Source organism: Muscardinus avellanarius (assembly GCF_963383645.1).
Source record: "Muscardinus avellanarius genome assembly, chromosome: 4".
NCBI classification, from domain to species: Eukaryota; Metazoa; Chordata; class Mammalia; order Rodentia; family Gliridae; genus Muscardinus; species Muscardinus avellanarius.
Window position 1 is genome coordinate 139,341,516 of NC_137789.1, and position 25,938 is coordinate 139,367,453.

Here is a 25,938-nt window from a genome sequence, read left to right on the forward strand (position 1 = left end):
AATGTCTAGTCAAAAGAGCCCCCTCCCTCGGTTTTGGGGTCTTCTCTACCCTTCTATCTTGAGTTAGTACTCTGTATCTTAGTTGTTATCTATGAGACAACCCTTTCTGACTTTTGATTTGAAAATACATCTAGGGCTACCCCATCGCCAACATCCATTCCTCATTTTAGTTCATTAAGTCAGTATTTATTGAGTGCTATAATTTAATTGGCAGCGTATTCTGACTAATATATAAAATAATGGTGCCTCTTCATTTGATTCAATTTTTGATTTGATGATATGTGGCATATGCCAGGCACTTTTCTAGGTACTTGAGTGTGCTAGTTCTGTAGTCTGTTTCTCTCTGTGTGTGTGTGTGTGTATGTGTGTGTGTGTGTGTATGTGTGTGTGTGTGTGTGTCTTTTCCTTTCTTTTTACTCTCACCCATTCCTCTATATTTAAAATAAGTTATGTTAGTATTGGTTAACCTTATATTTTAGTATTTTGTTACAGGACATAAAGGGGAATTATGACTCAAGCAGAAGATGAATATTACCCCAAAATAGATAATAAGACATATGCAAATTTTCTTATCTTTCAGGAGGAATACTTTTCCATGTTAGATTGAAGCATGGTTTTGTGTTGATTTTAAATATCTATATAACTTTAAAAGATGTTCACAGGTCACATGTTTTCATGGGTATAGTGTAGCGGTTTTATACTGGATCAAATTACCGAAGATGGAATTCTATTTCCCATAGTCTATGGACTTGCTTTCATGTGAAACTTGAACAAAATGAAATATGTGTGAAGTTTGGAAGGAAAAAGAGAAGGCAGCAGTCTTTTCCTTTCAAAGATAATTTTGGCTAGAGGTAATTAGGGCCTGGAAGTTTCCCCTTTATACTTACTCTTCCTTTCCCAATGCAATGCCTAGATTTTCTTTCAGATTGCTAACAATATGGTCTCAATCTACAGAGCAGCCATGCAGAGGCACTATCCTTCCATGCACATCTGTAAAAGCTCCCCCTGAAGTCCTGGCTAAGAAACTATATGCCTCATGTGGGCAGGGATTTCCTATGTCATTGCAGCTGAGATTTAGCTTTTAGAATAATCCAGCTGATATTAATTAAGTTGAATTGGGCAGCCTAAAAATAAGAAATTACACGTGAAACTGCAAGCTCAATTTCTATCCGTTGTTCCTAATTCTGGAGCAATAAAGTAAACTATATGTGCACATAAAGAATTCCAATGGAGAATGTAAATTATTGCATTGAGTCAAAATGACATTGTCACATTTCAGAAAGAAGTTAATATTCAGCCCACCCTGATACTTTTAAGAGTAGTTAGTGTAAGGTGACCAGCCTAACTCAAAAGACAAGAGACAAGAGACCCCTGGGGCTGGTCCATTTAGTGAAAGTTTATTGCAGGTGAGGTTAGCTGCTGGGCTGTCTCTTACAGAAGAGCAGTAGCACTAATGAGAATAAAAAATTTTTATCAGGGGATCAAAGGAGGGGATCGTGTCTGATTGGGAGAGGAAGGAAGGAGAGTAGTGCCTGGTCCTCAAAGGAGCCAGACTCAGTTGCCCATAGGTGGTGGTGGCTGGCCAGGTGGTCAGGGTTGGGATGTTCCCCCTTGTAACTATTTTCTTGTTTTTGGTAATTGCTCCTTAGATTGTGTCAGACTGCCCTGCCTTATCACGGCGTAGCAGTGCTTGTGAGTCCCACATAACTGTAGGTGTCAAAGCCACCAGGCCCCATGTACCCTCTGACCTAACAGTTACCATCTACTTGATATTCTGTGTGTGTGTGTGTGTGTGTGTGTGTGTGTGTGTGTGTTACCGGAAACAGAACCCAGGAGCATTCTACCTCTGAGCTACACCTCCAGCCCTATATTTTATTCTTCATTTTTGAAACAGGGTCTCACAGAATTGCAAAGGGCCTAAGTACTGAGGCTGTCAGTGAACCATGATCCTCCTGTCTTAGCCTCCCAAATGCCTGGATTACAAGTGTGTGCCACCATGCCCGGCTGTATGAGGATATTCTTATGATAACCATTTTACTGATGAATACTCTGAGTGTAAAGAAGTTTATTAAATAGGTCCATGTTACACCTTAAAAATGGATTCTAGGAACCGGGTGTGGTGGCACATGCTTGTAATCCCTGCTCTTGGGAGGCTGAGACAGGAGGATCTCATGGGTTCAAAGCCAGCCTCAGCTACTTAGTGAGGCTTTCATCAACTTAGTGAGACCCTGTTTCCAAATAAAATATATAAAAAAAAAAAAAAGGTATGGGAGTATAGCCTGGAGGTAGAAAGCCTCTGGGTTCCACCCCCAGTAGCACACACACACAAATGGATTCTAGGAAGGGTGTTCTGATTTTAGGGCTCTCATTTGTAGACACTGGCTGCCCTCTTTTATTAAAAGGCAACATAAAAATGCTATGATTGAATGAGCAAAGACAACCATACGCGAAAATTCAGAAGCTTTTAAAATTGAAGGCTGAATTGTGATCACTAGTACCAACCAAGTCGATTTTTAAAATACAATTACAAATTAGGAAGCTGACATTATGAGGATTTCCTCTCTCTCCCTCTCCTTTATGGAAATGCCTTGCCTTATGCGAACCTAGAGAAGTGACTGAATCTGTTGCTCAAAGGTAGAGGAGCCGCAACCCAGGGGACAGGAAACCACCAAGATAAGGGGACAGGAATCCATGATGGCCATTACTTAATAAATGACTCAGAACTAGAGATGAGCTCTCACCACAGCAGGGGACGTTCATCATCATTTGTGAAGAAATGTGCTAATCACAGTCAAAGATTCAGGAGCAGAGGCAGGTGCAAGAAGGTAGGAAAACAGCACTCATGTGGAGATAGTTAATGGAGAAAAAAGGGAAAATACTAAGCCTCTCATGGCTAATAAAAATTCTCTGGCCTACCACTTCTAGGGCAGAAACTAGAAGTCCTCAGCAAAGCCCTAGGAATGTGATTTCAGGGATTGTTTTGGCCACAGCTCTCTTTTCCTCACTCAGAGTTGCTCCATAGGCCTCAGCTCAAGGGAAGGGGGTACAAAACAGAAGATACTGTCTGGGAGGATGAGGAACAGGAGAGAATAATAAAATCTGAAGTTCAAGCAAAAGTGGGTTTTGAGATTTGCTTGAGAGTCATATTCTGAAATATGCAAAAGATCTATCAATATCAGCAGTTCAGGGCAGACTGTCCCCATGAAAGCAGTCTAGCAGTCTAGCATTCTGTCTTTGCTCGAATTCCTCTTCTCACATGGATCTCATTACTTCTCAGGATAGCCTGTTGAATTCATAAATAGTCCCATGCATAGAAAAGTGTGCCTTCTACTAGTCTAGAATTTTTCTAATATATATTTCAAAGTCTTTAATTTTTAGTGTTTTTGAAAGGAGAAGAGAGGTTACCTATTACGTCTGCCTAATTAAACAACTGAGGTCTATTCAAAATGCATTTCAATTTGCCTGTAGTCATATATTTAATGTATGTGAATCCAGATATCTGTGTGGGTTTGATGAATGTCAGAGCTGTGTGTGTGTGAGCATGTGTGTACACACATGTTTCTGCTGCCTCACTTACTGGTATTACACACAGTAGATAGAAATGTGCAAGGGAGAGTCTTGGCTCTTGAAGAACTCATTGTAGAAGAGGGAAAGGAGGAAATAAAAAAGACATGTGAAAAAAAATAAATGCTAAGTTACTGATAAAGAAATCATTTTTAGTTATCAAAAATAAGACTTTGTAGCAGAAAATTGAAGCTCAGGCAGATGAAATCATCCCTTAAATTTACCTTGTAAGTAGTGAGGCTGGGATTTAAGTTTGGATGCAATGAGTCTAATAATGACTTGGGTCTTCACACAGCATCTTTGTATCCAGAGACTAAAACTAAAAGTGGTGAACAAGAATGTAGGTTCTTGTTCAATTTTACATTGTCAGTATTGAAGAAATGAGAAAAAAAGACGGGACCCAGAAAATACATGATTCCATAGGCAGCAGGATGGTATGGGGAGATAAATGGCGAGACTGCACCATTTCTAGTGTGAGGTGGGGCTGCTCAGCCAGTGTAATGGGAAAGAGAATGGAAGAAGAAGAGGCAAGCATGGTATGGAGGAAATAGAACTTATGGGACTTAGGGACCTAAAGGCCCAAGGGGAGGGAAGAAGCTGAGTGAATATAACTCTGAAGAGCTGAGGCTGGGATACAGGGGCTATGGGAATAGGGAAGCCTATTTTTAAAAAAAGGAAAAAACAAGGAAAGAGGATACTGAGTGGTGAGATATTCCACTGCCATCTCAACAAAAAATCAAAAGAGAGTGATGGTGTTCATTGAGAAGTTCTCTGCAGACAAGGCCCCGCTTCACTGCCTTGGGTAAAGGATGAAGCCGACTATCTTGAAAAGCGTGGCCACCCTGCCTTCCTAATATACCACCAATTGTTTATTTTAATAAAGCCCCTTCCTTCTTTCTTTCCTTCCTCCCTCCCTTCCTCACTTCCTTTCATCAGTAGGCTCCATCCCAATTTTTATTTTTAGGATGTGGGAAGAAAAATCGCAGAGTCCAGCTTCTTGTTAATGAACCCACTAAATCCATCTGAGAAAAGAGAAGAGTTACTGCAATCTCGTGCCATATCTTCTAAGTCCCTTTGGTGTGGATGAGCTCAAAAGTCTTAAAGGTGCTGTGTTGAATGGCCAGTATATTTGAATGAAGAAAAGGAAGAAATATATATAATACATATATATATATGGTTCAAACTAACTGCAAAATAACTATGGGGGGCTGAAATGAACTCTATGGTAATATGCAACAAGAACTCAGGAAGAACCAACTGTAATATGAGTAAAAATGAGAGAGAGAGAGAGAGAGAGAGAGAGAGAGAGAGACAGACAGACCATAGTATATTCCAGGGTGTTTCCTGCCATAGAGAAATATGCCACTGAAAGTTATATAACTGCTTCTGTGAAGACTTGACACCTGAGGGAGCCTAGAAGAGAGAATCCTGGGTAGGCACCATAGGCCAGGTATGCAGAGTATCTGCCCTTGTAGGAGCTCTAAGCAAGAAGAGTGCTAGAGACAAGTTCTGTCAGTCACTAGCATGTTGGAGGTCCTGAAGGTATACTGGAGATAGGATTTTAAATGAGCACAGGCTCCTTAGGCAGACACCTAAGTTTAAATTCCATCACCAATATTTCATCACCACTACCCACTAATGTGTGGCATTAGGCAAAATCACTTGACCTTGATGGATTGTGTTTATTTATCTTCTTAGTAATTTATCCTCTGAAATGAGGATTAAAATATCTGTGCATAAGGGGCCCCTATCGCTGATTTATCACCTTTATCCTTTCCCATTTCTTTGGTAAAAGCTTCTCAGTCTTTCCTGGGGCATTGCCATTACTTCTTTTCTTCCTGTGGCTTAGTAAAGTTGGTTCTACCCCCAGAGCTGTCTATGGGCATGTTGTCTAATCAGGCCCATAAGACTTAATTCCAGGGGTTTTCTTCAAACAGGTAAGAAGGTATTTTCCTGTCCCCGGGAAGTTGTAAGTTGCCAGAGGCCACTTCAAAGAGAAAAAGTTGGCCAGAATGTGGAACTTAAACAGAGAAGAGCAGAACTGTGGGCCATGGAGAGACCAGATTCAATTCATTTAATAAACCTCTGGATCTAGAGCCATCCATGATAAAGTGACACCTTCTCGTATTTCAGACCACTGAGTCAGCATCTCTTTAATATTTTAAAGAGGTTGCAATTATCCATCACATATCTTGACACAGTCTTGATCAAGAAACTCTTAAGAACTGGTTTAAAAACTGCAGGCAAAATACCTAACACACAGTAATTAGCACTCAGTAAGCATTTAACAAGGAGAGTTTGTTGCCAAAGAAATGAAATGGGAAACATCACAACCAATGCCACTGAACTATGGGAGACTAAGAGAATGTATGGGCATATCCACACACATTTAATATGAAGTTTATAAGTGTTTATCTCTATGCTATACTACTCAGCTATGGTAGAGCTCCTAGAGAATTTCACTGAAATGAGCCTGGTATCCCAAAAAAGCAAAGGTGTAGTGTTGACCCAGCCCTGAATTTTCCATATGTGAATTTGTCACAGAAAAAATATGCCATCACTAGTTAGAAATTTCTGTTTCCAGCCAGCCTCATGTATATCAGGCCAAAGTCATCAATAATGTTGTCTGAACTTTGTATGTGTTACTAGAGATTGATCCCAGAAGCATACTACCTCTGAGCTACATTCCCAGCCCTATTTTATTTATTATTTTGAAATAGAGTCCTGTTAAGTTGCAGAGGGCCTCACACTAAGTAGTTGAGACTGGCTATCATACTGTTACTTATGCTCCTGTCTCAGCCTCCAAGTACTGGGATTACGGGTGTGGGCCACCACATTCTGCTTGAGCCTTTTTTTTTTTTTTTTTTTTTTTTTTGCAGTACTGGGGATGGAACCCAGGGGCATTCTACCTCCGAACAACACCTCCAGCCCTATTTTCTTTTATACTTTATTTTGAAACAGGGTCTCACTGAGTTGTAAATGGCCTCAATAAGTAGCTGAGGCTGGCTTTGAACCTGTGCAACCCTCCGGTCTCAGCCTCCCAAATGCTGGGATTACAAGTGTGTGCCCCCACACCTGCTTTGTTTGAGTTATTTTTAATTAAATGATATAGTCGATTAATTAAAAGATTTTCTGTATGTCGCACACTTAATAAATTGCTAAATAATTTGTAATGAGAAACTCAGATTTAAAAAGCCCACATTTTTTGTTGTTTATGGTAAAAACTTTCTTATTTCTTTCTTTATTTATTTACTTTTTTGTTGGTGCATTGTAATCATACTTCTTCATGAGGAACAAGATGGTGGCACACGCTAATAATCCCAGCTTTTGGGAGGCTGACAACAGGAGGATCACAGTTTGAGGACAACTTCAGCTACTACTTAGTGAAGGCCTTTGCAATTCAATGAGACCCCGTTTCAAAGTAAAGAATAAAAAATAGGGTTGGGGGTGTAGCTCAGAGGTAGAATGCCCCTGGGTTCTATCCCTGGTATTGAAAACAAAAATAGATGGTAGAGGCATACATGTACATATCACTCATTTGGCCTTTCCCCAATTCCCACCCCATTTCCTCTCCCCTCTCTCCTTCTCATGTTCAGCTTATTGGATGGCTTTGATATGATTGTGAATGTACATCACATGCATTACAGAGTTTCCCTCCTCTCCCCTCCCATCCCCCTCAGTTAAATTGCCTTATTTGCTCATTGTTGGTAAGATTGCAAATTAGTGCAACCACTTTGGAAAAGAGTATGGAGGATCCTCAGAATAATAAGAACAAACCTACCATATGACCCGCAATACCACTTCTGGGTATCTGCCCAAAAGAATGGAAACCAAACTACCAAAGTAATGCATGCATATCTATGTTTCTATTCACAAAATTTATAATTGCCAAACTATGGAAGCAGCCAAGATGTCCATCTACAGATGAATGGATTATAACACTATGGGATATTTACACAACAGAATTTTACTTAATCATAAAGAAGAACAAATTATGTCATTTGCAGAAAAACGGATGGAACCAGAGAACATTATGCTAAGTGAGATTAGTCAGTCTCAAAAAGTAAAAATTCAAATGCTTTCCCTAATATTCAGAAGCTAGGGAGAAAATGGGTCATAGGAGAAACTCACATGAAAAATTCACATTTTTTAACCTCTAATAGAGACTTTGGCTTTTGGCAAAAAGTATTCTTATTCAAAACAATTGGGTGACAGAGGATATCCAATTCTATGTTCTTCTTCAATGTTAAATGTGACATCTTGTCTTTTACACACAAAAATATTAAAATAAAAATAAATCATTTCAGAATTTAAACAAGTCCCCCCCTTTTATTAGAAATAGCGATGAGAAATGAATATTAAATTTGGGATTGATTTTTACTACTGCCATAATGGGCTATGAAGCCACGCAGACTAAGTTTCAAAACTTGGCGGAAACATGTTACCTATGCTATGCTGGATAAACTACTTTATATTTATATTAAAGCCAAATGAGCATAATAGTGACTACCTCACAATGGTGTAATAACAAACAAATTTAGAAATTTTCATGAGATTAAGCCATTATGATTACTCTACAAAATATAAATCTCTTTATAGAACATTCTCTTTTGACCCTCAGATCTTCTATCTGTATTTCTTTCCCTAGTGAGAATCCACCACTCTTCTTAAAATTACAAAATGTTCTTTTAAAAATCTTTATTTTCCTCTTTGGAAGTCACACCTTCCTGGATCTTTAATCCTGCAGTATGACTGGGTTCAAGCCCATCCCCTACTTTGGTTCCCAGGATAGATATGTGTCTGCCTCCATGAGTAATGTGTCCTGGATTCAAGCCAGGGCCCTCAAACTCACTCCCTGGAAATACAGGGGAGAGAGGCAGCCAGGGTGTAGGCCCTCTAAACTCTTGGAGTATAAGCCTAAAGCAAGTAGTGTCCATCACTTTCACAAAAAAGAAGAAAGCCCACCTGCAATGTGGTGAAAATAGAATGAGCCGTGGTACCAAATCAGCTGTTGTAAATAATGTCATCACTGGCAGTCAGTGGGCACGCCAGATGGTTTTTAAACACAGGCATGTAAATGATTCACAAAAAGCATATCAGGTAATAAAACAGATATTAAGTATTTTTTACAGAAAAAAACCCTGAGGTGCACATAAGTTTCTTAATGTCCCCGTAATCTCTTGCTTGTTAAATGGCGAGGCTAGAACTCAGACCTCTGGGTCTCCTCAGACCCCAGGCTGTGATGTCTCTCAGGCTGTGATGTCTCTATTACCTACACAGGGGAGAACAAGGGCACTATTGCTATCAGTTAAGAGACAGACAGACAGACAGACAGAGACCTAAGACACCATTTCCATTAATGGTAATATTGTACTAAGGTGTGCTTTATATGATGGCCTTTGTCAGTTCTGAAAGCAATTTGAATACTTCTTGGAAGAAAGTTTATAATAGTTATAGCAGTATTAATAGCAATCACTGTAATAAGATAAGAATAAACTATTCCATCCCATAATTATTTTACAATTGCTATTGATTGCTTCCAGGGGTGGCGTGACTATTGCTGCCCAAAATAAAGATAATTCTGAAGTGTGTTAGGTGATGTGGAAAAGATATGATTTCATCTAGATTTTTTTCCCTATGGAAAGTGCTATGATATTTTTTTTTTTACCCCGGGTCACTTAGTAATTCAATTTAGCACAAGAGAGACCCACCTTAGTCTAATCCACACCTCAGAACCAGACTCCATAGAGAAACCATTTAAAAAAAAAAAAGTGTCCATTAAGTAAACTTGCTGATAAAATATCTTAAATAGCCTCATAGTTCCTATGTAATTTGTAGCAACTGTTTTCTAGAAGTGAGTCCAGTAGACATTGCTTTGATTGACAACTTTTCTGCCAGCCTGCAAAAGTAGATTTGAGTCAGAAAATAAGGACCCATGTGGAAAGAAATCTAGAGATTTTTATCAACAGCCTCATCGCTGTGCAATTTACAAGGTCCCGTGCCATCTCTGGAAAACCCAATGAAGTTTAAAGAACTTATGGGGGCCATTTGCCAAGCCCATTTGGAGAGAGCCACAGGCAGGCAGGCACTGTGACCAAAGGAGCTTCGAGGGTTCACCACTTGCCTGCCTAACACGTAAGCGAGATTTGCAGGGCTCACAGCTCCAGTCTGGAAAAGAAGGCCAAGGGCCAGAGGCAAGTGTGTCCATTCATTAGTAGAGCATGGTCTTTGGAGATAGACAGCCTATATTTAAATCCTGGCTTCTGTGCTTTCTAGCTGTGTGACTTTGCCCAAATTACTTAATCTCTCTGTGCCATAGACTTCCCATCTGTTGATGATTTTGCAAGGCTTCCTTCAAAGGATTATTATAAGATTAAATAGCCTAAGTCTGAATAGTGCTTATCATGCTGCTAGGGCTTGAATGGGAAAGACGTCTCTGGCTCCCGAAGGAAAAGAGAGAAAATTCTATTTATTTTACTTAACAAATTAGTTAAAATTCATACATAATAATGTGTGTTGCTTTTATAAAGATGCTAATTTTATGACATTTGGTTTACCAGGGCTTTGTTGATAAAGTTTTCAGATAGAAAACTCCTTTTCAAGGAATAGATGAGAAACGATGCAGTCTGTTCATCTTATAATAGTGCCAGGTGTAAATAAGACCTCTGATAAAATAGGAAGCATTGTGCATCATGTAACCCTTAGATAGGAAAAAGAAAATCTCGTATCAGTTCCCTTTCCTTGTCTATCCCTTTAATGAGTGCATGGTTTTGTTTCTATTGGTCAGACCAACCTTCCATCCAGCCCTCTGAATTGCTATTGTCTACTTCATAACTCTGTGTACCATGTGCAGATAGTTCAGATCACTTGGAAACCTGACGAGAAAGAATCCCTTGTCACTTTCTCATTGGTGTAGCATTAATTCCCTTTCCCACATAAACTGGGAGGACCACATTAATTAATTCCAGTTTTCCCTTAATTTATTTTCTGAGGCCTTTTTATGCACATATATCACCAAGAAAAGGGGAAAAAAAGTCATGGACTCTCCTCTTCTAAAAAAAATCTGCCTGAATTTATGTTTTAAACAAAATACATAGAGATTAAAGTGTTTCAAGAATAAGGGACAAAATGAGTAGGAGAAGGGAGAGATGCTAACCAGAGAAGGGCAACAGAGAAAAAGGCTGGGTTGAATTTCTGGACCTGGGATAGGTCAATTTGGACTTTGAAAAAAAAGGCTCAGGTCACCCTTATTGAGTGCAGCAGGAGAGGAAAGGTGAATGAGCTTTTTTGTACAATGGAAACTTTACTGAGAAATGTTTCATTATGATAGGGGAAGAATGGTATCAGTCTCTGTCAGTTATCTTTCAGCCAGTGTGTTTGCAAATGGCTCATGTTTAACTTTTTCAGGCAGTGTCCATCACTTTTTAAAGAGATTTCTCTAATGCAGTTCTCTGGCTTTCAACTCCCACAAGGGTTTTAAGGCAGTGTTTGAAAATGAGGAAGATAAAAATGCATTCCTCTTAGAGGTTCATATTGAAGTGAGGGACTTGGAGTGGAGGCGGGAGCTGTTGGGTACCTGGGTGATGGGCACGGTGCACGTTCAGTACAGAAGCCAAAGAAATGCCCGTGTTTGAAGCAGAGTAAAGTGAGATGCTTTTACTGCCCTGCTTGCAGGAGCAGCTCCTAAAAGGTCACTAATTGCCAAAATCATTCTGGACTATATCAATAAAGGGAATCAGGGATAGCAAGCTCGTGTCTAAGGTAGCTCCTTGTAATACTTTATGTTAACAAAACCTTGAAAACATCCTGGACATCTTTTCTACAGGCAGATTACATCAATTAGGAAACAGTAAGGTACATTTTTTTTTTCCCAGAGATTAGGATACAGATTCAAACACTATTGATAAGTACTATCAGGACTGCACTAGAATGTTCCAGATTTTGTTCTTACTTTGCTAGGATCTATTTAGGTCCTTGGAAGCAAAATCTAAAATTCTATATGATTTCCTTTCTCAAGTTTAGTCACCCTTTTGTATGAATAGAGGTCACCTCTAATTTAATTAGGGGGGTGGATAAAAAATACAAATTCTGCTTCCCTTTTTTCTCTTGTTCTTTTTCTGCCTCTTACCCTCTAATAATATTTCTTACCATTGAACTATATCCCCAGCCTTTTTTTTTTTTTTAATTTTAAGACAAGGTCTTGCTAAATTGCCCAGGCTATCTTCAAACTTGCAATCCTCCTTCCTCAGCCTATTAAGTAGCTGGGATTATAGGAGTGTGCCACCATAACCTGCTAAAATTGATTATTCTTATTTTTTTATGTTAAGATTTATCTGTAATCTATGTTCTTGGAGTAATACCTTATGTAACCATTTAAATATGATGATATATGTATAGTGAATGGTGCGTTCTCTAAAACCAACAAGGCATAGATAAACCAGTGCACATCACTAAGATTTAAGTAAATATAAAGGCCTACATGTATGTATGTTATAGACTGAAGGTTTGTATCCTTCCAGTATTCTTACGTTAAAGTCCTAACCTCTAATCTTGTGATGGTATTCAGAGATGGATGCTTGGGAGGTAATGAGATTTAGAAGAGGTCATGAGGGTGATGTGACCATGATAAAATTAGCATCCTTATGTGAATAGAAAAAGAGGCCAGAGCCGGGCATGCTGGTGCACACTTCTAATCCCCGTGCTTGGGAGGCGGAGACAGGAGGATCCCAGGGGTTCGAAGGCAGCTGTTCTGGCTTAAGCCCTGTTTCTAAAAATAAAAAGGTATAAAATAGGTCTGTGAGTGTAGCCTGGAGGTAGAAGGGCTTCCAGGAATCCCAGTACCACAAGAAGAAGAAGAAGAAGAAGAAGAAGAAGAAGAAGAAGAAGAAGAAGAGGAGGAGGAGGAGGAGGAGGAGGAGGAGGAGGAGGAGGAGGAGGAGGAGGAGGAGGAGGAGGAGGAGGAGGAGGAGAAAAAATAGGTCAGAACTCTCCCTCCTTCCACCATGTGAGGACAGAGCCAAAAGGCAGCCATGTACAAGCAAGAAGAGGGCCCTTGCCAGGAACCACACCTGTAGGCATCTCGTTCTAGAGCTCCTGAGCCTTCAGGACTGTGACATTTAGTCTCTAGCCTATGGCATTTTAGCAGTCTAAGCAAAATAAGACCATTGATTTATGTATGTGTATATATATATATATATATATATATATATATATATATATTATCATTCACAGAATATTTCTGGGAGGCTAAGTAACCAACTAAGATTATTGATTATATTCCATATGACAAAAAGGTTCAGAAGATCTACAATTGGAAGAAGACCCACTTAGAGTAAACAAGACCTATATATTTATACTGAAAATCTTTATTTATATGTGTATATAACCTTTTTAGTAATAAAAATCACTATTACTTCCTTTAAAAATGTCCTCATAGGTTCTTTAAAACATAACAACAACAACAAAACCATACAAAGTCCCTGCTGTTTATCAATCTTAATGATCCATTCTGCATTTATGAAGAAATTTGTGAGGCAACTTTTAATATTCCCTTTAATATTTATTATTTCAGTGTCACATGTGCCCTCTGAACAGTGGAGATTTCAATGATCATTTTCTGAGTGATTTCTTTAATGCACTGTAAGATAAAGTGAGACTTACCAGTAGAATCTGTTTGGTACCACCGCTTCTTGGATAAGCTGCCATCTTCTCCCAAATTCAGCAGAGCTGTATAACTGTAGAGAAAAGAAATTAATTATATCCATGGTTCTCTGGTACACTAAATGTAAAAATTTCTGTTCTAGCCAGGCGTGGTGGCACACTTAGTGAGGCACTATGAAAAATAGTGATACCCTGTTTCAAAATAAAATAATAAAAAATTGGGCTGGGGATAGAGCTCAGAGGTAGACTGCCTCTGAGTTTCATCCCCAATCCTGCAAAAAAAAAAAAAAAAAAAAAAGAAAAAGCCCTTAAATTCTTCAAATCAGTAATAATACCTACTGTTTATTGAACACCTGCCATATGCCAACTAAGTATTTCACATGTATCATTGTTTTTGAAGTCAATATATTTATTTTTTACTTATTTATACACATATTTACTTTTTTCCGAAGCATGTCTACCTACACTTGTTGAAGCTTGCATTTATCAGGAATTTTTGGATTGCAGCCATCATATCTCAACCACATATATCATCTTTACTCATACAAATCTTTCAGGGCAGATATTAATATCTCCCCCTTTTTATTTTTTGGTACTATGGTTGAAACTAGAGACCTCTACCTCCATGCCACACTCCACCCTTTTAATTTGATTTTTTTTTAAATTTGGAAACAAGGGAACCTGCAATCCTCCTGTATCAGTCTTTCAAGTATTGGAATTATAGGCATGCATCACCACACTCAGCAACCTCTCTCGTGGTTGGAGAAACTGAGACTCAGAGGGATTGAATGACTTGCTGGAAACTACATGCCTACTAAGGAACAGAGTGAAGTGCAATTTGTATGCTCTATTGCTTGGTGGCAAAGTCAGCTGTCCCACTTGACTTGGAAGGAAAAATAATTGTGGAAATTTTCATATCTAAACATGGCTCTGGAAGAGCACCCAGTATAATCTGATCCTGACTAAAATAAGAGAAATGCAATAGGAAGTCAGTAATAAATGAATGCAACTGAGTCAGGATTCAACTAGGGATGTTTCACAGGAGCTGCAGAGAAGGAACGGGAACTTGAAAAAAGGATGGGGTTTGAAATCACAAAAATGGCATTACTCATGATGGGACCAAAGTGGATCAACATGGTCAATCAGTTATAAGATAGGAATTAATTAGGCTCACCTAAAACATCTATGGATGAATATACTGAGGGTTGCTTGGAAAAGGCTTTGATTATGAAGTTAAGGGGATCAGGATTGTTCCTGCAGCCATGAAGAACCAATGTTGGTTTCCATGAGAGTAGCCAAAGAGATCTCAGGTTATAAAGTAGCAGTCCATGCTAAGTTCTTCATATATTTCAAGTCCTCTGCATACACAACCTCACTGAGACTACACATTGTCCCTGTGATAAATGAAGTTTATTCTGGCCATATTACAGCTGACTTCACAGCTGGTATGATTTCAAGTCCTTTTTCTCCACTGCCTCAGTACTTGCCATGGGCAACTTCATAGTGTCACTGCTCATGAGATGGGAACTGACCCTCCATATATTCCATCCTCCCAAATGTCTTTTTTCTCTTGACACTCCTGTTCTGATAGTCTATATGCTATCCTATGACCTTCTGCCCTAAGAAATGTCCTCTGATGGCAGCCCAGATAATCCTGCTATGCCAGGCATTCTAGTTCCCATAGACATTTGGTTTCTTAATTTAAAAATATTTTATTTAGAACATCTCCTCTCTGTTGTGTTCCTGGTCTGTAAACCACCTGTCCATCAATATTGCATCCTGACATTCACCAACTCCCATACCTAATGAGTGATGAATACAGTGCCCTGAGGACCAAGCTGGTCCAGCCTCCTCCTCCCTCCCCAGGCACGACATTCAGTGAAGGGTCAAGTGACTCACTGGGTGACTCACCGAGGTGGCAAAATCACCAGGTATGACCAAGGAACGACTCATTCAAAGTGAATGCTTGCTGGCCCTTGAAAGAGCCTGCTATGTCATTGTTTCCATTTGGTCAAAACACATCTGGAGATCTCAAAAGAATGCAGTCATTGCAACTAAAGCAAATATTCAAGTATCCAGTCAAGTTGATCCTGTAGATTTTTGTCTCAAAGGAATTTTAATTTTTTTCTTTGCTCACTGCTATAGTTTGAATCTTGAATGTCTCCCAAAGACCCATGTGCTAGAGGCTTGGTCCCAGGGTAGCACTACTGCAAGGTGTTAGAAACTTTGAGAGGTAAGGCATGATGGGAAACCCTTAGGACAATGGGGGCATGACCCTGAAGGGGATGATTACAGGACCCCGGTCTCTGGACCATAAAGTAAGCAGTTTTCTCTGTCATACTCTCCCTCCACTAAGTGTAGCCTCACTGCATGCCAAAAGCAAGAGATTACTGATCATGGACCGAACCTCCGAAACTGTGATTTAAATAAATCTTTCCTCTTTGTGAACTGATTATTTAGGGAATGTGATAGAGTGTCAGAAAGCTAACTACCATACTCATCACACCCAGGGAAACTGGTTTCTTGGGTACCTCTCATGCTTTATTTTAAATGCCCAGGAGATAGGAGATACCAGTCCTCACTGAGATCAGACAGACTGGAAAAGCTCACTCCCTGACTCGAAACTCAAGCAGCCAGACAATACACCTTGTGGTTCTTGTTCCCTGAACATTGTGCATTTTAACACTAAGTCCTTTATAGCAACAGCAAGTCCCCATTTCCCTCCCTACTCACTCTATTGGTTTTCTTCAGCCCAAAGATATACTTTTTTCTTTGAGTTTAGACTGAACAGAGTTGTCACCACTGTTAAGTATGACAATGCCTGTATGCAAATATATGCTAATGTCTCTATTTATATACAAAGGTTAATGCAAACAAAACAGAATCAAGATGGTTCAAAATAAATTCTGTGTATGAATCATCTAAACTCTAAGGGCTCATGTGGCTAACTCAAGAATTGCCATCCCCATTGCCACAGATAATTCATCTCTGTGAAAAATTGTTGGGGTGACAACATTTGTACGTGTTTGGGTTTTTGTTTTCTTTTCTCTAGCTTTTAAAATTTATCACCTGGGCTTTCATTCTGAGCCTGTGGACCAGTCTGGTATGTCCCATCATATTTGTTTTTATCTTCAAAAGACAGCTTTGTTATTGTTAAGCATCTTGTGATCCCTCGAGCAGTGGGTACACAAAACAACCCAATGAACCAAGTCTGTCTTATTCAGCTCAGTGGCATCCATCCTAATTCCATCCCTGGAACAATGCCCTTTGGCTTTGGTAGACTGGCTTCTCATCCTTCCAAGCTCCTCTGGGCACATTCCCCCTGTTGTGTCTGAGGAGAGGCAACCCATCCTGTCAAAGGCTACTCCCAGGCTTGTTCACCTTGATGTCAGTCTTCCTTTCAGGCTCATATCAAAGGCTACCTTTTCCACAAATCTTCCCTTATCCTCTAAGATTTCTACTGGCCTCATCAGCAAGGACTTAGGATAGAACAATAGATACTATGGGATTATAAGCCATATATTTACATTGAATGATATAATACAATGAACACACACACACACACACACACACACACACACACACACACACACACCTTTCAGTACTAAGGATTAGACCCAAGCTCTTGAACATACTAGACAAGCACTTGACAACTGAGATACATTTCAGCACCGTCATTAATTTTTTAGTAATCTTTCAAGAGAATGTTGCAATGAAATAGAAATTCCATATCTGAAAAAAAATATCAAGCAAGTCATGGTAGAACACTCTTATAATCCTAGTATATGAGAGGCTGAGACAGGAGGATCATAGTTTCGTGGCCAGACTCACCTGCTTAGTGAGGCCCTCTGAAAATTAGTGAAACCCTGTTTCAAAATATAGAAAATTAGGCTGGGGGGTGTAGCTTGGAAGTCAATGTCCCTGGATTAAACTTCTACAATCACAAAAAATATATATATAATATCAGAGAATATTTGCAATTTCTAATTTTGATACTGGGGATTTAACCCAGTGGTATTCTACTTCTGAGCTATATCCTCAGACAATTTTACTTAAAAAATAGAGTCTCACTAAGTTACTGAAGCTCCTTCAAACCTGTGATCCTCCTGTCTCAGCCTCTTGGTATTAAGATTACAGATGTGTGCCACCAGGCTTGGCTCTCCCTGACCTTTTTGTTTTTTTTGCAAGTCTTGGGATGAAACATTAGACCCCTAGTCTACAAAATTTCCCTATTTGTTATTTTTTATTTTGAAGCAGGGTCTCACTAAGTGGCGGAAGGCCTCATTAAGTAGCTGAAACTGTCCGCAAACCAGGATCCTCCCGTCTCATCCTCCTGGATGCTGGAATTACAAGTGTGCGCCACCATGCCTGGCAGGACTTTTTTTTTTTTTTTTTTTTTTTTTTTTGGTGGTACTGGGGTTCCTGGAAGCCCTCTACCTTAGGGCTACACTCCCAGACCTATTTTATATTTTTATTTGGAAACAGGGTCTCTTAAGCCAGCACAGCTGGCTTCGAACCTGCGTGATCCTCCTGTCTCCACCTCCCAAGCACGGAAATTACAAGTGTGCACCACTACGCCCAGCCCAGCAGGACTTTTTAAATATGATTGAAATGGTTTTAGATGTCATGATTATCATCTTTCCATATGCATAATCAAGAAAAACTACCAATTTTGCACCAAATTCCCTAGTCATAAATCCAAATAGCAAGAAACTTAGGTTTCTTGATGGATAGACAATGGTAACTTATTATATATTTTGTTTCCATGGATTCATTGCTATTGTTTAATATCTTAAAATAAAGACTATAAATAGGTGGCAAAAGAGGATCTCCACCCCTAAGTTCTTCACCCCGTGGCCTGGTTTTGTAGAGACCGACTCCGGGTTACTGACCTGCACACTAGTAAATGGATCATTTTACGTGGGAGTAAAGTGTCTCTGGACTATTCATATTTATTATGAAATGAAAAAAATCACTACATTAGAAACTCCTAAATAGGGTCATGCATATTCACCCGAGATAAAGCTGTTGTTAAAACCTCACCTACTACTTCAAACATTTTCTCCCTAAGAAGTTAATTGTCCTGCCTCGTGTTATGCCAAGAAAGGGGAAAAACAAGGACTCTCAGGCATTTGGTTAATGTGTTAATTAAACCTCCAGCGTCTGATAGCAAAGTCTTCTTCCACAAGGAAGGGATGGTATCAAAGTCTTTTACCCAGCGACTCCATCTCAGCTGCCAGTGGAAGGCTTTACGTGTAGAACAAGTCAATGCCCTTTAATAAAATTCATAGTGTTGGCAGCACCTAAATAAGATTTATTTTCCTCCCTGTCTGTCTCCAGCTCCAAGGTTTCTTTGGACTGTCAGAACACAGAACTGAGAACTATCATTAGGATCTGTCACATAAGAGAAAGCAGCAGCAACTTTCTCTAGCAATGCCAAGCCTAGAGAAAAAGGAGATTAGGGAGAGAAAGAACATTTGAGCTACTTTGAAGAGGGCGATGTGCACATACTAATCCTTTGTCATGCACCCAAAATACCATTAGGAGAGGATATTTGTTTTTATCCTGCCAACATCAGTACAAAATATGGGGAAAGAATGGAATGAGCAGAAATTTTGTAAAGGGGTAGGGAAGAATCGTACTTGCCTTTTAAGAATGCAAGGCAGAAAATCCTTTTTGTCTAAAACTAATTCTATCCTGAGACAACTTCCCTGCCTTAGTAAATATAACTTAATGAGCAAAAACCCAACATTCGTCTACACTCAAGATCTATTAGCCACCTCGGGGCCTAAGCCACCATACTGTCATTATGCTGGTCTGAGGCTGTCAACCCTTCTCTTTCCTGCCACACTGCTCTCCTGAGGTTTGGGGAAAAAAAAATCTCCCTCACATTCACTTGTTTTCTAGCCATCTGCCTTTATCTGATGTAAGAAGAATGCAGACAAAAAATATACTTAATTGTAAAGGATGAAATTTCAAAGGTTTTGTTGAGAACTTTAACCCACTGCCAGGCATCTATGGCACCCTCCTCGGGGAACCTGTGAAAGTCCAAGTTCAATGGCAGGCATCAGGTAGAATAAGAAAGAGGAAGAATTCTACTCAGCAATAGAAAAGATAAAATTACATTATTTGCAAGAAAATTTAAGGACCCAGAGAACATTATGTTAAGTGAGATTAGCCAATCACGGAGAGTGAAGGTTCATATGTTTTCTTTGATATGTGCAGGATAGGGAGTAATTGGGATACAAGAGAGACTCCAGATGATGAGGAGAAACCTCAGGGAAGCCAGTTAGCAGATATAAGGGTAAGGGTAGAGGAAGACTTAGGTTCATTAATAGAAATACTACCATAGCCTATGTGTATACCTGTGAATATATACCAGTGTCAATATGAGTACTTTGTATTGGGAGGGAGGGAAACGGGGAGGGAGGCACCAAGAGCATGTGTGCATGTGTGTCATTGTTAACATTATTTACATTATGATGGGAGACCATAATGCACCAATAAAACCACAAAAACATTATAAAGAGGAGTGCCAAAGAGGGCCACATAGTTTGGGAGTGAGAAAGAATGAGATAGATTTACTGGGATTCCTAATCTAAGGCAGATTAAAATGAGGTGAGAGGAGCAGAGCCTGAGAACAGCTGTTCCCAACTGTCATTTCCCCCCATCCTACCTTTCACATAGTGGTCAAATCCCTAGGAGAACAGCATCTTTCAACTACTAGAAGAGGGACTTGGCTTCCTTGTACTAGTGCAAAAGTGTACAACTGTCACTGTCCCGGGTAAGTCTTTTCAACATCCCTAAGTCAGGTTGGAAGAGTTTCCATTTTTGGATTTTTTTGACAGGTACAGATTATTGAATTTTCCTTGGCAGCTGGGAAATTGGTGAAAGGACACCAATCACATAGAAATTGGTGCAGAGTCCATTACACTGAAACTCACAGTCTTAATAACACATTTTAAGTTTTTGGTTGATGAGAGGGATGCTGTTTGCCACAAAGCTTCCTGGGGTGATGTCCCCAGTGAGGGGTCAGCTTCCTGGGTCTCCTCTACACTACTCTTTGAGTGGGTTCTTTTGGCAGAAAGGTTCTTGCTGTTGGCACTTTTCAAGGTTGCCTGCTCACTCCTCTTTTTTTCTCTGCCCTTTGCATTTTGAAGGCAGGGGGCCTGCAAACTGCACATCTTGAAAAGGCTGATGAAAAACCCTGCAAGTTCTATTTATTTGCCTCATCCTAATACTGCCTTGGGGATGGCCACAGTACAAAGCACTCATCCACCTCCTGACTCTTCAGTTCTCTCTGCTGTTCCTGCATTCTGTTTAGCAAGAAAGAGATGGTACCTTAAGGACTTCAAATAAATTCCTAATGCCAGGCCCGAGGCATTGCAAATACTGAGTTCTTTTTTTTGTTTTCCACTAGTCTCCACAGGAAGAAAGAGAATCAGTCCAGAGAAATGCACAGTCTTTAGAAGTAGGTTCTGGTGCTCTGGTTCCAAAGCACAAGAGGAGGCCAGTACTCACAGTAAAGAAAACCAAAATCTTCATCATCTAAAATGGTTCTGCAAGCCGGGCGTGGTGGTGCACGCTTGTAATCCCAGCATTCGGGAGGCTGAGACCTGGAGGATCGTGGTTCGCGGACAGCCTCAGCTACTTAGTGAGTCCCTCTGCAATTCAGTGAGAACCAGTTTCAAAATAAAGAATAAAAACTAGAGCAGTGGGTGTAGTTTGGAAGTCAAATGCCCTTGGGTTCCATCCCCAGACCCGCGAAAAGAAAAAAATAAAATAAAATAAAATGGTTCTGAAAGATTTCACTAAAAGCTGAAGAGTCTGAAGCTTGGCCAGCTGATACAGGTTACGAGACTGGCCTGTTTGTGAGGAACAGGTAGATCAAACTGTTCCAGGTAGCAATTGAAAAATAATGATATACCTGTTTAAACAAGGCATCTAAGTTGAATGCAGACGTTTTGTGTTTGCATATGATGGTATTTCAGCTTGAGAATTTGTTTTATAAACATTATATGAGAGAACCATGAGAACCATCCTAGATACTACTGTAATTCCCACCTGAAAAGATGCTTCCCTCCAAAAAGCTAGCTTACCAAGAGTATCCCAGAGAATGTATAGTAAGTTGTACATTTTTAAAAGTAATGTATATACTTTTTCAGAGTGTATACATTGATAGGGAAGCCTGTTTAGAAGATAAAAATTTGGAAATTTGTGAAAAGCTTTCAAGGTGAGCCTTGAAGAACAATTACAATTTTTAGGAGTAAGGGTATAGAGAGTGCTCCAGGGGACTGTGCCAGTCAGAGAAAATCAACAGAGCAGCGAGGTTCAGAGTGGTACTTTTGTTTTTCTTTGATCAACAGTAAGAAACCTAGTTTGGGTGGAATGCACAAATAAAACTGAAATGGGACCTGGAGCTATAAACGATCAGGTAGGGTAGGTACCGTCTTATTAACACTCAGGGAGTTAATACAGACTAGATACAAATATCCAGTCATCAAGGTCAGAAGACAAGAGCACCCTGGCTCAGCGTTTGGGCTTTGCTGATGAAGAGTGAGCAGGCATTGATAACATGTTGCTGGCTCCATCAATCTGTCCAGAGACTTGATTTGTCAAACCTGTCACTGGCCATTCCTCAGCTGTCACTGAAGGCTGTCACACCCCCCACAGTCAGGATTGATACTCTGAGGAAAGGGGGTTTAGATATATGGAACTGGAGCTGGCTGGGACGGCAAGGTCATTATGTTACTGGGGTTCATGCTGTTTGAGGGATATTTTCTGTATACCTAGATTCAGAGGTATATAGAAAATAATAAGATGGAATCTTGGCCTTAGAAGTTCTTAAAGACAAGTATTAGTGGCAAAGAGCAGATCAATAACTGGCTAAAATGTTGAGCATACAAATATAGTCCTCCATTTCAAAGTCTTTATAATCAACAAAGAGCGTAATTGTACCCATTCAAACCTTGTTCTAATCGCTTGTTTTAAAAATGTCCCTCTTTCCTTATTCTTGTAGCCCATTTTTTTTTTTTTTTTGCAAATCATTAGAAACAGGTAGATCAAATTGTTCCAGGTAGCAAATGAAAAATAATGATACAACCTGTTTAAACAGGGTGTCTAAGTTGAATGCAGGCCTTCCTTGTTTGCATATGATGGCATTTCAGCTTGAGAATTTGTTTTATAAACAAGGATTGGGGTTGACATTTAGCAAGCTCCCCAGTTTCCACTCTAATTGCCAGTTTTGTACTTGGATACTTAAATTATTTACATATTCATGAGATTAGAAATCAGCCCTGACATTGGGAAATTTCAAGCACATGGAAATCCTGCCAAACCAGCACGGTATATAATGCTCAACATATTCCATATAAATAACTAAATGACTTTTTACTTAATTCAGTGCCTTGGGGAAACATGATGGCAATAGGTAGATATCAGTTTCCTAAGTGTTTGTTCTTGTGCAGAAATCATTGTAATATCCCAAGGGGTTGAATTTCAAGGATACATTTGTCTTTTATCTCAATCTTAGCCTTTTGACACTTTGGGTAGCTATGTCTATTCAAAAGCAAATAGAATTATTGTGAAGATAAATACTTTAATATTTAATGTCTTGATACTATTGTAATCAATACTATTTTCTAAGCACTGTACACACCAGCTCTTCCTTTTTGCATTCATTCTGGTCCAACAGTAGCTCTTATTGATTAACCTAAATGGCATTCAACATTAAATTAAAGCGCCTACATCTCCCATACTGAAAAAAACACAGGACTGGGGCAGTCTCTGAGGAAGGCAGGCTTGTGTCTAATACTGTAGTCTACCAAGTTTGTAGTATCTTGGGTCTTTGGATGACACACTGGTTATCATCTATGCAATGCTTGCTCTGTGCCAAGCTCTGTGTTAAGTGCTTTACATACATTATCTCAGCATCCTCAAACAGTCCCATGAGGCAGGCACTGTTATTATTCTTTCTATTTTATAGTTGAACAAACTACAGAGTTATGTGACCTATGGACAGTGGCAGGGCCTAAGGGAGTAGAGAGTTGACATTGCTCTTCTGTTTAACAGTGGTGAGAAACCAGAGATTTTTTTTAATCGTAGTATCTTATCTACGGCCATATCAAGTAGTCATTATTTCCCACAGAGCTTCAGCAGTCAAAGCTTCCATAAAAGGCATTGCACTTGTTTTAGAGCTCTGTCAGGAAAAGGAAGGGATAATTTGGGAGGAAGAAAATAAATATTTTACTTAAAAATAGGTGTAAAATGCTTAAGTAAAATATAAAAACGCGTACAAAACAGAGAGTAAGAAGAAAACTAAAAGTAGCTTTTTAAAAATTTACTTTTATACAAGTAGTCAAAAGTCTATCTTGGTTGTCAAACACATTGCCTGCACATTTTTTCTTTTCTACTAACATATTATTTAGGTTTAAAATCATCCCTCATTTATATAGAGCATACCAATATTTAAGATGTCATTATTTTGTATATGGACAGATCCCCCACCCCCATATTAAAACCTGTTTGCTGGCTAGATGTGGCGGCTTATGGTAAGTTGAAGGCCAACTTGCCTCAAAATAGAAGACAGAAGGGTTGGGATTGTAGCTCAGTAGTAAACAGCCCTGGGTTGTATGGCTAGAACTGCCCTACTACAAAAAGAAAACAAAACAAACAGAAACAAACAAACAAAAAACTTTCTTTCCTTCCTTTAAACTCACATTTTTGTTTTGCATGTATTGACTCATTTAATCAGACTAACATAAAGAAATTAGGATTTTCTATTTTGTTTATAAACTGAGATTTTTTTAAATTTATAAATCAGAAAAGAATCAGGTTTCCAACATGGTATTACTTGAACTTCTATCTAAATGAGTTTCAAAATAAGTGAGATGATATAAACTTGCAAATATGCTAGAACTGCCAAAAAGCAAAGGGACGTCTACCACACAGCCCTAAAAGACTTGTCCACAGAACTGGTCACTCTTTTTTTTTTTTTTTTGGTGGTACTGGGGTTCCTGGAAGCCCTTCTACCTCCAGGCTACACTCCCAGACCTATTTTTACATTTTTATTTGGAAACAGGGTCTCCTAAGCCAGCACGTGCGGCTGGCTTCGAACCTGTGCGATTCTCCTGTCTCCACCTCCCAAGCGCGGGGATTACAAGCGTGCGCCACCACGCCTGGCAACTGGTCACTCATTTAAATGTATTTTTTTAAAATTGGTAAACAATCTAAAATCTGAAATAAAGTTAACAGGGAGGAAACAAAAGACAATAAAGTTGGAAGAATAAAAGGAAAACCTACATTGGTGTCAAATACAGGGCAGCCAGTGGGGTTTATTTGACCTACAAGGTGTTCCTTTTAAAGTTTTGAGTTTGTTGTAAATTATTCAAAATAAGAAAACCTCGTGATGTTGAAAAAGCAGAATTACTTTTCTCAAAGAAACGTGAAGGTGTGGGCATCGGAACTGCCATCCTCCAGGGCAGGAGGATGACCTGACCCCTCCCGACCCCCAAACAATCACCTGTTCTCCAGTGTCAGCAGCCCACCCCACCCCTTCCTCTAGTTCTGCTTTGGGTCTTTCTGCTTAGGAACTGATTGCATGGCTTACATGGCACTGGAAATCTCACAAGGGTGGAGAAGCAGGACATTGCAGATAACTCACAGTCAGTGGCAGAGTCCCTTCTCCAGAGGTGTGGAGAGAAAGAAAGTACACTTGCCAGGCTGGGATGAGGAGCACAGGACCCTCTCGTCCAGGGCTACACAGCAGCCTGGATCCTGGCAGTGTTCATGTTGTTTTCATAACACTGCAACGCTCTTTTACAAATTGCTCCTTCATTGCGAACCCCGAAAGAGAGGCTAAGAGCCCAGTTCCCAGCATGCTGCAAAAACCCTGAGGTATACCCATATTCTTATTCTTTTTTCCCATTTTTTTTCTTACAGTCACATCTGCTCTTTCTTTTCTCTCATTTCAAATGTTTCCCAACACATCATGTTTAGTGAGGTGTTTAAGACAGACTGAGAGATGCCGTTGGAGGCAATGTTTTATAGCACAGTTTGTACACTAGTTTATTGCCAAATTAAAATAAAGATGTAATCTGGCAGACTCAGCCTGCTGCTAAGCCTTCCTTGGGTGGTTTCCTGCACTGAGGCAAGGAAGTCGGGGGAAAATTAGCAATGAATTAAAAGGATCACGTCTCCTTTCTCCTGTCTGATCCACTTTCTTATACAAAGAAAGAAATAGCTATGACAAAAAGAGCTGAATGTGTGTTTGCCGATGGCTTAAATTACAGAAGTTAACACCAAATACTACGTAAAAGAGAGCTAGATCCTTGTGCTCCTATAACAAATTTGAAATTCTTCATATTGTCTTCTACAAAACCAAAGGGGCAAGGGCTCACATGACCTGCATCCCCTTGCCCATTTGGTGTCTAGAATGTTCTTTTTTTGAAAAATTCCAAAGCTTTTCAAAGGCACATAGACCCGCAGGGCCCAATATGTCTTGCACCCATTCATGTTGACACTGGGAGGTTCTAGGGTCGGACTTGCTACTAGTCTGGCTACTTCTGCAAGAACTTCAATAGGAAAAAGAATCCATGCTCATTCCTTTCAGCCATTCTTGGGGTGCCCCATTAGCCATGTGCCCATTCAAGAGGGCATTTACCTCTAGAAAACAACACTGATGGTTGATTTTATAAGTGTCCACGTGTATCTGGT

The 25,938-nt window shown here is 39.6% G+C and overlaps 1 protein-coding gene across 5 annotated transcripts in view; it reads right to left on the reverse strand.

The window, feature by feature from the left end:
- Positions 1-25,938, reverse strand: part of SORCS1 (sortilin related VPS10 domain containing receptor 1) — a gene marked incomplete at both ends in the record, with an annotated part of 539,831 nt that overhangs the window by 163,298 nt on the left and 350,595 nt on the right. For all 5 annotated transcript variants that reach the window (XM_080694691.1, XM_080694692.1, XM_080694694.1 and 2 more), the window contains one exon: positions 13,225-13,298. In XM_080694691.1, coding sequence (XP_080550817.1) covers positions 13,225-13,298 — 74 coding nt within the window. The remainder of the gene's footprint in view (positions 1-13,224; positions 13,299-25,938) is intronic.